The sequence below is a fragment of the Maniola hyperantus genome, chromosome 4 (assembly GCF_902806685.2).
Source record: "Maniola hyperantus chromosome 4, iAphHyp1.2, whole genome shotgun sequence".
Lineage (NCBI taxonomy): Eukaryota > Metazoa > Arthropoda > Insecta > Lepidoptera > Nymphalidae > Maniola > Maniola hyperantus.
This window is the reverse complement of record NC_048539.1, coordinates 3,718,263-3,735,202: the sequence shown is the minus strand read 5'-3', so window position 1 is coordinate 3,735,202 and position 16,940 is coordinate 3,718,263. Positions and strand designations below refer to the sequence as shown.

At 37.1% G+C, this 16,940-nt stretch overlaps 1 protein-coding gene across 1 annotated transcript; it reads left to right on the top strand.

Moving 5' to 3' along the window:
- The first annotated feature begins 2,770 nt into the window (after positions 1–2,770).
- Positions 2,771–9,706, top strand: LOC117996970 (gustatory receptor for sugar taste 64a-like). Its single transcript, XM_069509793.1, has 10 exons — positions 2,771–3,112; positions 3,863–3,934; positions 4,547–4,727; positions 5,231–5,437; positions 5,960–6,064; positions 7,038–7,222; positions 7,820–7,989; positions 8,490–8,649; positions 9,293–9,382; positions 9,640–9,706. The coding sequence occupies exons 2-10, from the start codon at positions 3,890–3,892 to the stop codon at positions 9,691–9,693; spliced, it is 1,197 nt and encodes a 398-aa protein (XP_069365894.1). The 5' UTR covers positions 2,771–3,112; positions 3,863–3,889; the 3' UTR covers positions 9,694–9,706.
- Positions 9,707–16,940: the final 7,234 nt, after the last annotated feature.

Below are 16,940 nucleotides of genomic sequence, written 5' to 3'. Positions count from 1 at the left end.
TTTTTTTTTTTTTTTTTTTTTTTTTTAAAGAATATTAGCCATGTTAAATGACTAACATTCCCCTTTCCTCTCCAACTAAGCGTCAGGCTTGTGCTAGGAGTAGGTACGACAATAGTGCAACGGGCGGGGTTTGAACCGTCGACCTTTCGGTTTTCAGTCCACTCCTATACCGGTTGAGCTATTGAGGCTCATTTTTAGCCCTATTGTAACCTTGAATGTTTATTTGCTATAACATAATTTATATCCCGTAGCGTGAAATGAGCTTTATAAGTGACCAATGATTTCGTATTGTTTGGAAATATTGAATAGCACGCCAAGTTATGATTAAACTGCCCTTTTAGCACGAAAGTTGTCATTATCACACTACTACAGTCTCAATTATTGCAAATGCCTGAATTTATGGCATTGTTGCTGCAATAGTGCATTTTAGCTAGTGTTGAGTATCAGCAAATCTGAGGTGTTTTTGTGATCGTCAATCTGTATCTGTCAAACTACGGCGATAAGTTTGCCGAGCTCTTGAATAAAGGCTTGAACATACAAAATGCGCGAGGGCAGCGATGCCCGATCGACACCAACCGGACACATAAAAAAATATTGTAATACAACTTCTGAGTCACTCTTCGTATAGTATGACGTATATGTACATAAGATGTAAGAGTACAAACTCGTATTAGTTATAGGGGAAATTAAGTATTTAAAAATTCTGTTCGAACTCTTTGATTCCCCGGAATAAAATTTTGTATGATGTAAGTTAACTCTGTACCAAACGTCAAAACCAGTTGATAGGATGGATAGGCTGTGAAAATCTAGGTGACAGATAGACACACTTCTGCATTCATAATATTAGTATGGATGTATTTCTTTTTAATCGATGAGAATTATGACATTGACAGTTATCTTACCTGTGGTAAGTTATGGTAGTACGAAGGAAGTGGGCTAACTTAACAATAGTTATAACAGTTTTTTAACTCATTATTCATTTAATCGGTTTCTATAGGTAGTATATCTTATTGGACGTTAAATCGCTTCGCGCCACAATTTTACTCGTAGGGTGGCATCAAATGACCAGAAATGTAAGAGCCAATTTAAAAATTAGGTATAAGTTTTCAAATTGCCCTTGTCAAGTATTGAAGCCTAGATCTCTCGCTTATATGAACAGGATTAACTAATAAACCAGGGAGGTTATCCATGTGTACGCACACGACTTCTTTGTTGTAAGTATCTTACAGTTGCAGTCGTGCGCTTTTTGTGTGACGGAGTCTTAACTTGAATAGAAAGATTTCTATGAAAAGTTTCATTTTACAAGAACAACTTTTTGTTAAATCTATTAACCCATTGATCGTATATCTACTAATTACATGAAGATTACACCGATATAGTTGCATGTGAGTGCAGTTCTATTACCTAGCGGTTTCAAATAATAGTCATGGCACGCGATTCAATATTTAGCAGTACACATTTAAACGTTCATGGAAAATACCAGGTAAATATTTTTTTAATTGTAAATCACTACCCTTATTATTTACTAGCTTATGCTCGCGACTTCGTCCGCGTGGACTACACAAATTTCAAACCCATATTTCACCCCCTTAGGGGTTGAAATTTCAAAAATCCTTTCTTAGCGGATGCCTACGTCATAATTGCTATCTGCATGCAAAAATTTCAGCCCGATCCGTCCAGTAGTTTGAGCTGTGCGTTGATAGATCAGTCAGTCAGTTAGTCAGTCAGTCACCTTTTTCTTTTATACATTTAGATTATTATAAATGCAAAAGCGTGTTTCTGTCTCTCAGTCTGTCTATACGTCTGTCCGTCCGTCCGTCCGTCTATCTATCGGTCTGTTACCTTTGCGCAGCTCAGCAGTTTAAGTGATTCTGAGGAAAGGTACAAAGATATTTAAACTTAGTACATCAAAGAGACGGATATAGGATCCTACTTTCCGGAAAATCAAAGAGTTCCAAGGGGATTTTCAAAAACTTAAATCCAAACGGATGGAGTCGCGTGTATCATTTAGTTTTAATAGGAAAAGAAAATATTTTGCAAAATAGACATAAATAATTCAGTCCGCGTAAAAAATCGAGACGACGACTAGGTATTATTCATTTTCGAAACCTTCGTTAGGTACTTCAATCAATCAAATATTTCATGATTTCAGTACCTAGTATAGTCCGCGACAGGTCGAGATGGCAATCTGGGTATGAGGCGGGGGGACGCCCCGCACACTCGCACGAAACCCGCGCTCACTCAGACCGGTTTAGCGCGATGGCTGTGCGGGTGTGCGGGGCGTTCCATCCCCGATTGCCATCTCGACGTGTCGCGTACTTTAGATATTTTGTTAGAAAATATTCACCAGACACGCAGAGCTTTATAACGAAATGAAAAAATTACGTTTAGGTATAAGTATTTTGATATTTTCTAACTTTTATACTGAAGTAGACAAAGGACAAAAGCCCTTGGAGGACAAAATAAAGAAAGAAAGATAAAACGCTTATATTGTAAGTTGTGCCACACATAACATATCTTATCTATCTAAGGTTTAGTTATCCCGGTACTTCCACCACTAATAAATTTAGCATCATAGCCACCGGAAGTAATTTGACTGCCGTAGCTTGTCCTTCCCCGAGATGCAAACTATCTCTGTACCAAATTTCGTCAAAATCGGTTTAACGGATGGGCCGTGAAAAGCAGACAGACAGATAAATCGGGCTGTTTGGCATGCATGACATTGTCATCATGTCTATTAAGATATAGACATCCACTAAGAAAGGATTTTTGGAAATTCAATTCCTATTGGAGTAAAACAGGGGGTTCGGAAGTCCACCGGATTCACAATAAAATAAAAATGCTTGCATTTTATTGCGAGTCAGATAATAAAAATAAAAGATGCATTAGTTTCGATATAAACTACTAGTGGCCGTTTCTATAGCATTAATAAATTTATGTTGTGAGGCTATAATTTTCATACTAAAACATTATTGGATACCATAAGCATACATTTACGGCAATTGACCAATAAAATATTAATGGTTCTAACACTACATGTTAATTTTATGAATATTGATGTAGACTGTAGAAGTAGTGCATTGTGTATACAGAAAACATGGACCGATAAAAGGTAAATAAATCTAAATAAATAAAAGGTAAAGGTGACTGACTGACTGAGAGATCTATCAGCGCACAGCTCAAACTATTGAACGGCTCGGGTTGAAATTTGGCAAGCAGATAGCTAAAGCGTAGGCATCCGCTAAGATAGGATTTTTGAGAATTCAACCCCTAAGGGGGTGAAATAGGGGTTTGCAATTTTTGTAGTCCACGCGGACGAGGTCGCGAGCATAAGTAAGTAATAAATAAATCTCTATAATTAATTGCAAAATGATACAAAATTCACATTGTTAATTTGGCCTCGAGGCTAAAAAGAGGCTTTTTATTTTTTCTCAAAAAAATGAAAAGTATTATTTTTATTGAAGATAGTGCCTAGGAGAATGTTGGAGAATACCTACTGACGTCACTCGGACACTGTGACTTTGACTAATTGACCAGAAAATTTGAGTCCCGTAGAGTCTTGTAGACCCGTTGGCAGCTTAATCATCTCTAAAGTGTCTTTTTCAGTTATTAAAATCTTATTCATTCATTTAATCTAAAAGCCTCTTGTACAATTAAATGCCTACGCCTGCACGGTTGTGCGCACATCTGAGTGTTTATAGAAAAAGGTCATAAGTGCGACTGTTTTTTGGTGCTATAGTTTTGAGGAATTGCTACGCGAATTCTGAGGCCAACCGTACATAGTATCACTAAAGTAGTACTAAAAATCACATCTCAATTATTTTGGACAAAGTTTTTGTTAAAATGCTGATTAATTTTTCAGGCAAAATGAAAATGAAAGAAAATAATAATGAAGAACAAAAAGATTTCGAACAATACTCGACATAGACGTGATGTAAGAATTTTTTATTATCATCTTTTTGTTACAACTGTCAGTACCAAGGATTTGGTTAAAATAGTCTATACCTACGTACTAATATTACTATATTATGTCTACCTATCTATCCGTCTGTTCATCGGTTCAATGTTTCACGGCCCATCCGTTCAACCTACTTCAACGGGTTCAGAGTACAGACATAGCTTGAATCCCGGAGATGGGTTAGGTATAGACTACGAATAATATAATCAGATAGGTTATTCGTTCATTTCCTTTCAAAATCAACACCCATTTCGATTACATTTTTGAATGTTTTTTTTTAAATTAGGTATTGCTGTATGATGCTATCACTCAAGGCTTTAATTATATTATAGCCCCTGAAATTTCAGAAGATTAAATGATATTTCGCTTCATAAATATGATACCAATAGATTTTATTGAAATGTGTCCATTTAGGTTAAAAGTAAAATGATGTATGGATTAGCCTTTTTCTTATATTTGGATTTTAGCAGAGTACAATTTACTTGACCAAGATTCTTGTTCTTTTACTTATAAATTCACTGTTTTTCTTGATTGGAGTGATAAATATTTAGATTTTTGTAAAGTTCTATTTTACTATTTTGTTTTCAGATGTTTCTCAGGACTGTATTAGGAATTTTCACTACGGCTCAATGGTTTGGCATTCCGACTTATGGTGGTAACATCGCTTTATATTGGGCTATAGTCTTATTGATAATGCTGACTGGAATCGAGGTCGCTGCTATTTGGAGACTGATCCGGGTTCTGACTGGAGTGGCACATAATGCTCACGGTAGTCATATTTTTGATAGATTTTCTTTCTTTTTACTACTCTTACTTACCATTTGATCATGAATAAACGCAGTTCATGGTGATGATGTCATGGACTTTACTTGGGCAAATCTACACGGGCAATATCGATATTAATTTTCAGCGTAGGGGGTGCATTTTAGAGTTATTTTCGCCAACCCCTGAAACCAAAGCTAGTTAGGTGTCTATTCGCAAATTGATAGTGATAAAGAAAGCAAGAAGTTTTTTGATATTAGTTACGACGCTTTAGTTATTATGCTATTTACCCATACCTACAGATACTTGAGCCTTAAAAACATTACACTCCTTTTCTTGGCCGTCGTCGCGTTGTGTCGTGTAAAAGATCAACATATACTTAGTACGCGACAGGTCGAGATATCAATCGGGGTGGGGACGCCCTGCAAAGCCCCCGCGCTGTCCAAGTACTGCAAGACTCTCGTCTCATACCCCGATTGCTATAATATAATTTGAATTTGATATTTTCAGGTACCTTAATAGGACGGCTGTCAGGATCGATATTCTACGGCAACGCAGTGTTATCACTAATACTTTGCTGGAGGGCTGTCAATACATGGAAAAAGCTATCCGTCAATTGGTTAAGGATGGAAACAAAAGGGCTGCTCCTGTCACCTGATGTTCGCATCAAAAGAAGGATCACTTTTGTTGTTAGCTTCATCATTTTATGTGCCATTGGTAAAGCTTTTAAAGCTCTTTATTTTATCTTGAACTAGACGATGCCCGAGACTTCGTCCGTATTCCTAGATACAGGTTTTTAAAAATCCCATGGAGTAAATACTGAGTAGCTTACATGTCCTTTATACCCTACTACGGCAGATCAAAAAGGAAGGGTTATGATTTTAGCAGTATGTATGTATGTATGTATGTAGGTTTTATTTGTGTGTTCCACAGTAGCGGCTGAACTACTGGGCCAATTTTGATGAATGAGGTGTCAATTTACGGATGCCTACGTCATATCTGCATGACAAAATTCAGCCCAATCCGTCCAGTAGTTTGAGCTGTGCGTTGATAGATCAGTCAGTCAGTCAGTCACCCGCGCTATCCCGCATCGACTTAGCCCCACTGGTTGCGAAGCTGAAGTGGCAATGGGCGGGTCACATAATATCTATAATAATGCAAAGCGTTGTAAAAGCTTACGATAGCTAAGATACTCTTAGATTTAAAGTGTCCTTCTTAATTTAACAGTTTATTTTTCAGTGGAACATACTTTAAGTATGATATCAGCTACAGGCCTAGATTGTCCTCCTGAAGAATATTTCGAACGTTACATTTTATCTTCGCACGGATTTTTATTACATACTTGTAAGTTTATATCTTCTTTACAAAGTCATAAACCAAGAATCGAATTATGACAAGTATGCCCTTCATGATATACTCTATGGTCACAAAGGAAAATAAGGCTGCCTTTCGACAAGGCATAATATGTAGGTAGATAAATAATCTACTAACACATGTAGCTCTTCTACACAACAAAGCTACGAAAATAAGTGAACACATTGATCGGTTTCACGCAAGTCTCTCGCGTACCTATGAAAAGGCAGCCTAAAATGATGATATGAGTTTATGAAGAAACTTGTGTGTGAAACTGATGTGAGTGTTGCTTCTTTGCGTAGTGATAGCACAGGCACAGAGTAAGTCTGCGGCCCAGATGGAAGCGGCTGCATCCTGCGGGGCGGCCAGCGTGTAGAGCAAACTCATAATGCTCAAACATGACATCATTTTTGTTTTTAGTACTTTCTAGCTCGTAGTTTTAATTTTACGTAGTTTTAATTTTGTAATTTTGAACATTTGTTTTTTTCCTTACCTACTGTTTTGTGAGTTTAATAAACTTTTATTTATTTAATTTATTTATAATATTTACAAGAAATTGGGTATTTGCCAATATTAAAAATAAATTATGTCAATGGCACCATTGCTTTATTCCTTAGAGCTTAGTGTTTCTTACTGTGTGATTTGCAATGGTGCCAACATAACGTCAGGGGAAAAGTGATAGTGAACGGACTGTAATCACCCCGCGGACACCGAGCGGCCGGCATGGTGTTGTATGGCATCATGCCCGCTGGCCGCCCCACAGGACGCACCTGCTCCCAGCTGGGCCGCAGACTAAGGATAGTAATGTTATTCGTGATACTTAGTTAGTATTCAGTGCTTAGCGTGGCAAAGATAATGAATGTAAGGCCACACGGACACTTATCACTTCCACTCTGTATAATAATAATATATTATTGTAACCGGAAACATAATATTTATTCATGAGACCGTTTTCTATTCTCAGGGGAATACACTCTCTGGCTGGGGATACCGATATTTATTCTGAGCAAATCAGCAACCATACTGTGGAACTTTCAAGATTTGATCATCATCGTGATAAGTATGGGATTAACTTCGCGATACCGCCGGCTGAACTCCTTCGTCGAACATGTTGTAAGATATGAGAAACGTGACGGGAATATCAACAAGGTGTATATTGTGGTTAAAGTAAATAGGTACTTTGTAAATCCTGTGCCTACCCTTCGATATACTTTGTTTCACTATCACACGAGTGTAGGTACGTCTCGTAAGAAATTCTTAAAGAAATTACGGGATTTACTTTAAAATAATTTCCGGAAATCCCACGTATTTTTAATCAATACAAATTCTTGTCGATATAAATTAAAAATAACATCTTACAAACTTCCCTATTTAACCTCCTTAGGGGTGGAATTTCCAAAAATCTTTTATCCTATCTCAGTCGTAAGAGGAATCTACCTTCTACTAAAATTTCAAGTTCCTGACACCAGCCAGTGCCTTGAGCTGTGCTTTGATAGGTCAAATCAAATCAAATAATTTCAAAATAGGTAGTAAATTACACTTTTTGATTGTCGGTTGTTGGATTTGTAAGATATAGTGGTGTTAATTTTTACGCGAACTTAAAACTAAAGCTATGAGGGCTCCAAACGCGCCCAGGTCTGGGAAGAGCCTACAACAAACTCAGCCGGGGTCAGCGAGTTAGTCAGTCAGGAAAAGTATTTGTATATGTATAAAAGATTATGATGGCAAAAGGCCTTTTTTCTACAGCTCGGAACAGAGTTCTACTACCAATTGAATGTTTGGCGAAGCATCAGAGAAGCCTTTGCGCAACAGTCGGCGCTTGTCCGACAGGTTGACGAGGAGCTCGGAGCTCTGTTTCTGCTGTCCAACCTGAACAATTTGTACTTCATCTGTTTACAACTATATCAGGGAATAAGGTGAAATTTTCGTTTTATAAGTTTTTCATTGTATTATTGTATTAGCATATACAGGTTGAACCCAGAACGCTAGAGAAGAAGACAGGTGATACCTACCAACAATAACAGCTGATAATAATGCAAAAAATAAATAATAAAAATCCTGTATTTTTTAAAAGTTCATAATATATTGAAAATAAAACATCTGATTGTCGCTAGAGGTCAACGAACGCTGCGTATATGCGTATGAAATTACAGATCGGCTAGTAGTAGTACCGCCTAACAGTCGATTCTTTTAAAATTTTTCTCTCCGTAAGAACCATCCTCGTACTTCAAGGAATATTATAAAAAAAGAATTAGCGAAATCGGTTCAGCGGTTCTCGAGATTTGCGATGAGCAACACATTTAGTGATTCATTTTTATATTATAGACCACACATATCAAATTCCCCACCAAACAATATGGTTTATTTTATTATCATAAATCAATGGTTACCTATAAAACGTTTTCTTTAATACCAGAAAGATGGACGGTGTTCTGATCAACCGTATCTATTATTTCTACTCTCTGGGCTGGCTACTACTTCGGGCATGCAGCGTGGTGTTAGCAGCTGCTGATGTCAATCTGTACTCCAAGAGGGCTCTACCTTATTTATTCTCTTGTCCCGCTTATAATATCGAGGTTCGTAATATCCTAGTAAGTAGCTTTAATTTCATGTAATGTTCGAACTATTTTAGACCACACGTTCACATTGAATAAGCGCAGCGGCAGCACAAATCTTACCGAATATGTAGTGCCGCATACGTTGAGCACCTATAGAATCATAGAATACTAACTAAGAACCATTCACACATGTGTACGATTCTTTATTTAATGTATACGCCCCTACGCTAGGTATAGTACGCGACAGGTCGAGATCGGGGAGGGATCACCTCGCACACTTGTATAGCCCCCGCGCTAACCCGGTGCGGGCGAGCGTGGGTGACGTGCGGGTATGCGGGGCGTCCCCTCATACCCCGATTGCCATCTCCACCTGTCGCGGACTCTATTCAGTAAGCTTTATCCAGCAAAAGAAACCGTGTGGTGTTAATGCCATGTGAACGAGGTTTTAGGGCAACTGAACATTAAATGGATAATCTGTGAAATAAGTGCACTAATTTTATCGTAGAGTGACCAAAAACTAAGGTGGTAACATAATTAGATGGCCTTAAAACGTTTTTTTGTAATATAGGTAACGAAAGAGAAAAATTGTTGAGTGCTCGTTTTTTTCCAATTTATACGCAGAAAGGAGTTTCTTCATTGAAAATTCTGCATTTAATTACAGATCCATCGTCTGAAGAATCAATTAACTCACGACAACATCGCTTTGAGCGCAATGGGCTTCTTTTATCTGGATCGACAGAAGCTTTTGCAGGTTTGTTTCAAAATAGTTAATTGGTGAAAAAGTCAGGTTCTGTCATGTCCTTTTGTAGGTATGCGGCTATAGTGTATGTGGGAAAACGACAGGTCAAAATTTTTCGCTTTCTCGCTGTTTTTTTTTGCAATTCTTTGTCGACAAAAAGTCGCGAGATAGCGAAAAAATTTGCTTCGTTGTATTTCAGCACTACTAGATGTACCTACTACTAGATACGTCTAGGTCTGCTGGTGATGGAGCTCTTATTTCTGTTGCAGGTCGCCGCAGCTATTGTGAAATACGAACTCATTTTATTACAATATGATAAATAAAAACTAGCCATACTCAATTTTGTTTAAATCTATTTCATTTAGGTAAGTAAGTCCCTACAAGAGACCTATGTCCAGCTGTGGACGTCTATCGGTTGATGATGATGAATCAGATCTCCTTTCAGAATGAAAAGGGTTTAGCCTTAGTCCACTACGCTGGCCAAGTGCGGATTGAAATCCGCATCTTGCATCCGCACTTGGCCAGCGTGACCAAAATCATTCTCTAAGAAGAGACCCGTGCTCTGTAGTGAGCCAGCGATGATGAAGATCTGATAATTAATTCATGGTCTAAAAAGGTAATACAATCATCGCCAAAGCACCCTTATTTTGAAGTAGAATAAAAATACAAAAAAGAAGTAAAAGGTTATAAATTTTAACTTTTTAAACAAGCACTTAACTATAGCACTAGATTTAGGACCTCATTTAATTAGAAACAAACATTGTGCTCTTAAATCTCGCGCACGGCGGATTCCAGCCAAATTAGACAATGTATCTTTAGAACTCCTGAAATTAACCAAAAGAAAGGGACCTCCAGCGTAAAAAGGCAAGGTTCCCAGGGAAATTGTTATGCATCCATCCATTATTATAAATGTAAAAGTGTGCCTGTCTGTCTGCTAGCTTTTCACAACCCATCCGTTTAACTGATTTTGATGAAATTTGGTACAGAGATAGCTTGCATTCCGGGGAAGGACATAGGCTACTTTTTATCCCGGAAAATCAAAGAGTTTTCACGGGTTTTTTAAAAACCGAAACTCACGCTGACGAAGTCGCGGGCGTCACCTAAAATATTTTTTTAGGTAGGTAATATTTTTTTATAACAAATGATTTATTTCGTTTTTTAACATCAAACACTTATTACAATATACAAACAAAGCATTTGACGCAAAGTAGTTGAAGTTGAAGCAGACTTCGAAATTACTTGAAAACCCTTAAGAACTTTGCTTGGAACTTCGAAATAGTTTACATCACTTTACACTGTTTTAATTTTCTTGCTCAGATTTTTACTACGAGTTAAAATAATTAGTGCTACGAAACACTTACGAAATTTTGTTTCAAACGCGTCATACCTAAAGACGTCTACGTATGTCGTGAGAAAAACAGACGCTGGAACTTAGAGCTGCTGGAATGTGAATACTACTACCTGGCTATAATCTATGACAGGAAAAGGTGACTGTCTAACTGATTGACTGACTGATCTATCAACGCTCAGCTCAAACCACAGATATTTCCAGATATGCAACTAGCCCCCTCAGTCCCTCTCGCTCAAGCAGAGGTACTTACTTGTGAAATGTTATTCCGTCTATTTACGTTCGCTTCGGCTATTGTAGCCTAGTATACTGCAACCCATTGCACAATAACTTCAAAAACAAAAAACAACAAAACAAATCAATTATTTCTTTAAAATACTTGAGTCAACATAACCTCACTTCACGTTGTTTGCCAATTACTCACGTACAAATATATTTTGGCAAACAAAAAAAAGTGGCCACGGTGATAAGGACAAAACATAATCATTTTGTCACATTCTAATAAGAGCTTAAATGCATTTAGCTATCTCGCTCTAACAGTTGGTAAATGTCACAATAGGGCTACTTCTAATAGTCCCTGTTCTGAGGCTTAAACTACTGGACGTGAAGAAAGGATTTTTGAAAATTCAACCCACTAAAGGGGTAACATAGGGGTTTGAAATGCGTGCAGTCCACGCGGATGACAAAGTCACGGGCATTAGCTAGTTTAAAAAAGTCAATAAGGTGGTTATGTGGCACCATATTTTTTAGATGTAAAAAATATTCCTCAACTATTTTCTCTTACCAGATCTGATGCAGTGCAAACCGTAGTCGGGTTTTTTGAAGACATTTTAAATTATTATTCGTTACCAATATAGGGTGGTCACTTGGGACCTCAGCTTACCTACTGAATCAGAGAGATTGTCAAAGCAAAATAATTTTCCAATTTCTTCGTATGTAAGGATTTACATCTCTCTCGCAGCTTATTGACGTTTCAATATCATTGAACGAAATCCCAAAGCCGCAATTTACGAACCTTACTTGCGTATTACGTACCAATATTATATAATGAAACTGAAATTGGTTTACCATGAAATTGATTTTTTTTAATAAAGATAGCGAGCAAACGAGCAAGTTGTTGGTCCGCCCCTTGAATAAGCCCATGTGCCTACTATCTTATTTTATTTTTTATTTTATTTATTTATTGCCTACTTATCTATTTTTGTGTAAAAATCTTAATGCGGTTCACAGAATACATCTACTTACCAAGTTTTAACAGTATAGTTTTTATAGTTTCGGAAAAAAGTGGCTGTGACATACATCCAGACAGACAGATAGACAGACAGACATGTCGAATCAATAAGGGTTCCGTTTTTTGCCATTCGGCTACGGAACCCTAAAAAGGCAAAAAAAGTCGCGGGCATACTCTGGTACAGACACAATTTGATAAAATTTAAAATGGATAGGTACACTGTGATTTCATAAAATTGCACAACTACATAGGTACATTTGATTTAACATATTCCTGTTTGGTAGACCGTATAATAAACTTGTTTGTTTAAATCGAGCAGCAGCTTGAAATGAATTGCAAAGTTTTATTTGCACTCCAAACGTTCTGTTTAGGTCATAACTTTAAACGAATTCGAAAAGTTGCAATATTTTTTTATTTTGCTTACTCAAAGGCTCACGTACTTGTGTTTCACTGTAAAAGCAAGCGATATTTATTAATTTGCTTAAAACAAACATTTAACTCTGTAAAGTTAGAAGTGCAGCTGGAATCAAAAACCGGACCCCAGAATACTTGGCAAAAGTTTTAACTACTAGGCTATCACTGCTTTTTAGGGCTCCGTACCTCAAAAGGAAAAAGGAAGGAAAGACAGACAGACAGACAACAAAGTGATTCTATAAGGGTTCCGTTTTTCCTTTTGAGGTACGGAACCTTAAAAATCTATACATATAAAAATGAATCACTAAATGTGTTGCTCATCGCAAATCTCGAGAATAGCTCAACCGATTTCGCTAATTCTTTTTTTATAATACTTATTCCTTGAAGAACGAGGATATGGTTCTTACGGAAAGAAAAATTTAATTCAACCTCCCCCTCAATTTTGTAAACTCCACCCGAGCGAAGCCGGGGCGTGTCAGCTAGTACTTAATAATTATGTACACAGGTTATACGATAGGTAAATGATTATTATTATTACTTAAGAGTTTAATTTCCTGTAAAAATTGAGAATCTTTGGAGAACTTTTATAAAGAAGTAGTTAATTTCCAATAGCAAGCCATTCTTCTTCATCAAAGGCCCACCTCGGATGACGCTGTCGGATCATTTTGTCTTCCGAAGTTGCATCTCTTATCATTGCATTTTGTAGCTTTGCAAATAGAATATTTTTATTAAGTCATTTTATGATTCCCTTTTTTTTCTCATCTACGTAATATAAACACATTTGTCTAACATTGTGTGTTATGGTATTTTTGAATTATTTGGTAATCTTAAATTTTGAGACGCTCTTTAATTATATGAGAAGGAATTATTTTATTTTTAAGGGTTGATTTGGTTTAAATAGTTAAGTTATTTTTATTAATCTTTCTTACCACCATAGCGATATTTTAGCATTTAGCGTAGTATCTTAGATCACTTAGACTAATGCCACACGATGCATCACCTGTGCGTTGCAGGCTGCGGCGCCGCACTGCACCGGTGTGAATTTGAGTATTGGATGCCACAAGAGCACTGCCTTGTCGTCTACTGCAAAAAATATGGCGTTGCAATGCACAACCCATCCCCATCTCGTTTCTCTGGTCCTAAGTCAATTACGCGTGCGGTGCGGCGCGCCATCCGACGTAACGCATTGTGTGGCGTGGTACAGTGATTTCTATGTAGGATGACGCAGCGAAACCGCTCAATGCAACCTAATTTTTTTTTCAGTTGTCACACACAAGTTGGCCCTTGACTGCAATCTCACCTGGTGTAATGTGATGATGCAGTCTAAGATGGAAGCGGGCTAACCTGGAAGGGGTATTGTAGGTTTTATTAATACCATGCCCCTTTGGTTTCTACACGGCATCGTACCGGAACGCTAAATCGCTTGGCGGCACAGCTTTGCCGAAGCCTCCCACCAGATTTGAAATATGACCAGATCAGAAAATTAGAAATTAAAAAATTCCAAACCCCTGCTAGGAATCGAACCCGGGACCTCCCACTAATAAGGCCACAGTGCTGTCCACTGCGCCAGGGAGGTCGTTAAAAATCGTGTAGCTTCACTCTTACACCATCTGGTATTTTTACTTTTTTGGCGTTGTGCATAGAAAGGGTTATGCTGTTATGCTGGGGCAGTAAAACTCACCTCATATTTACGGTCAAAAACTTTATCTCTGATATCTTTGGTTCGTCGATAGTTATAATAATTACCAAAGCTTCGTGTACTGATCTCATGTAAGGGGATAATTTCTCTCCTCCTTAAATTATTTAAAACAGAACCAGGATTGTAACAGTAGCAGAAAATATTTAAAAAATACAGTAAAAGAATTTCATAAAACATTTTATGTTTAAAACATAATATTATGGAAAGTTGGGAAAATGTTTTACGATATAATATCTATGTATATTTTGTTATTTGGTGTAAATTTCACAGCGTTTGCTAACGAGTAAAGTTTTATTGGTAGCAGTATTGTTGTTAGGTATCGGATTGCGTTTTTGAGCTGATATAGTTTACAGTTTTACGGTAGGTATTATAATAAAACTCTGTCCAACTGATGTTTTATTTAAACTTTTTAAATAAAGTTGAAATTTAAAAATTGGAACTCAATTCTTACTCTATCAAATAAATACTTACCACAGATAAAAGTTTTATTTTTTGTTTATAAATTGTACTTATATTTTCTTCGTATTCGTATAATATTAGACTTTATACCATTTCCGAGAGGACTCACGTAAGGTAGCCAAATGCCTCGTCATCTAAGGTCCCCATAATATTAGTATTTTTAGGATAAAAAGGAGAACCTAATAGGTATTTTGTGAGATATGAGGGAACAGATGGATTAAAAAACAAACACACGAATGGACTGCTAAACTTGCAACCCTTTCAGTCGGGTAATAAAGAAAAACATTTTATTGACACTCAACTACTACTACGAAGGGTATAATCAACAGGTTAATTTCATTTTGTTTACATTAGAAAGTAATTGGAAAGTCGATGAGTGATAAATATCGGGCGGTTTTAAAGGTTAACTGTTAGATTAGGGCTGTCACATCACTACCCACATAAAATACACCCACATCAAAACATCAGTATCCTTATTATAAATGCGAAAGTGTGTTTGATTGTTGGTTTGTCCTTCAATCACGTCACAACGGTGCAACGGATTGACGTGATTTTTTGCATGGGTATAGATAAAGACCTGGAAAGTGATATAGGCTATTTTTTGTCCCGGAAAATCAAAGAGTTTTTAAAAACCTAATTCCACGCGAACGAAGTCGCGGGCACCATCTAGTAAACATAAAAAAAATCGGTGTACATACATTAAAAAAAAACGGGCCGAATTGAGAACCACCTCCTTTTTGGAAGTCGGTTAAAAATAGAGTAATTTCTGTTGGAAAATATTTCTTATGTTAAAAAATTTAATAATATTTGTCGTTTACTCATTGTGGCCTCATTATTCGCTTTCCGTGCAGCGGTGACGTTATTAGTTAATTATGTTAAAAATAAATCCAGACCGAAGCTATGACTGCTCGAAAATACGACGAAACGCTTCGAGAAAGGGTACGTAGTGCCCCGTCCTTTAGTTTGGCTCGTCTTGGCGGGGGCACTGCCGTGCCCCCTGATAAAAATCATGTTTTTTTTATAAACTACCGCTGTACAAAAAATCACGTCATTTTATTATCACAGTCCAAGACCCTATTAAGATTAAATTAAGTTTCCAAGTATTAAAACAGTGATAGCATTCCTGAAATGCTAATTAGCCTGTAAATTGCTAGTTACTTAGACTTACTTTGAAAAAAGTTTGAACCTAAAAATCTGAACGGGTGCCAACCACGCATCAGAATCACGCTAACTACACAATAAATTTTCTAGGCAAAGGGTGGTTGGTGGTTGTATACCACTTAAATATACATACCTTCGGGGCGTTGTGACGTACATTTATCAAAATTATCGATAATGTTTACAAATTACTAGCAAACGATATTTTGTATTACATTTTTGTTTTATATTTTACCCCGCGAATCAACGAACGTGTAAACAACTTTTAACTCAATGGCTCATGGCACTTTCTTATTGTGACACGGAAGAAATCGAAACTTTGATATAATCCATTCACACATCTCATACACAAAAAACAAACACACACACACACATACACACACACACACACTTACACACACACACACACTTACACACACACCTGTAACACAGTTCCTAACCGTTCCTAACCTAAGTTACCGTTCTTTACTTTTAAGGCAATGTAAAGAGAAAAATAAAGGTTTTTTCATTTATTTTCATTGCCGCGCAATATATTTTTCATTAAACTGATATTAGATGATACATCTTGTATTATTAAATAATATACCTACCGAAGTTCCTATTAGATTTTAGAAGGTTATTTAATTTATTTAAAATCCATTAGACACGATTCTCACTTGACGGAAAACATCTCCGTGGATGGAGGTGCAGTATAATACAATTAATTAGTGTATTTAATTTTGTATCTATAGGTAATAGAAAAGTCATTAGGGTTAGCGCTGACAGAGTGCGTCGAGCGAGTGACAGTGAGTAGGGTAGAGAGGCGGCGCGGGCGCGGCGCGGAGAATAGAGTCACAGTGCGCCAAGTGGTGGTGAGTAGAAGCATATAGGCGCGGCGGCATGCTTAGACACCACCGCACGCACTTGAGCGTACTCCTATTCATTGGGTAATGGGTACCTATAACAATTTCAACCGTATAGACAAGGAATCTTGTCGGTAGGAGGAGCATTCCGAATTCCACTTATATTCTTTAAACGATTCAAAAGCACTCTTAAAAGTTTATTTGAATAAAACATCTTTTTATTTCTATTTCTATTAAAAAAGCGAACACGTGTTAGTTCATAAAAAAGACGCTTTGCCTCGGCTCCACTCTACTCTACTCTGCCTGTAGGCGTTGTGCCTTATTAAATAGTGAATAGATTGCTTAATTGAATTTTGATCGAGGTATCTGATATACTGAGATCCCACTGTATGAAGCTCTCGTCTATATAATATGCATTA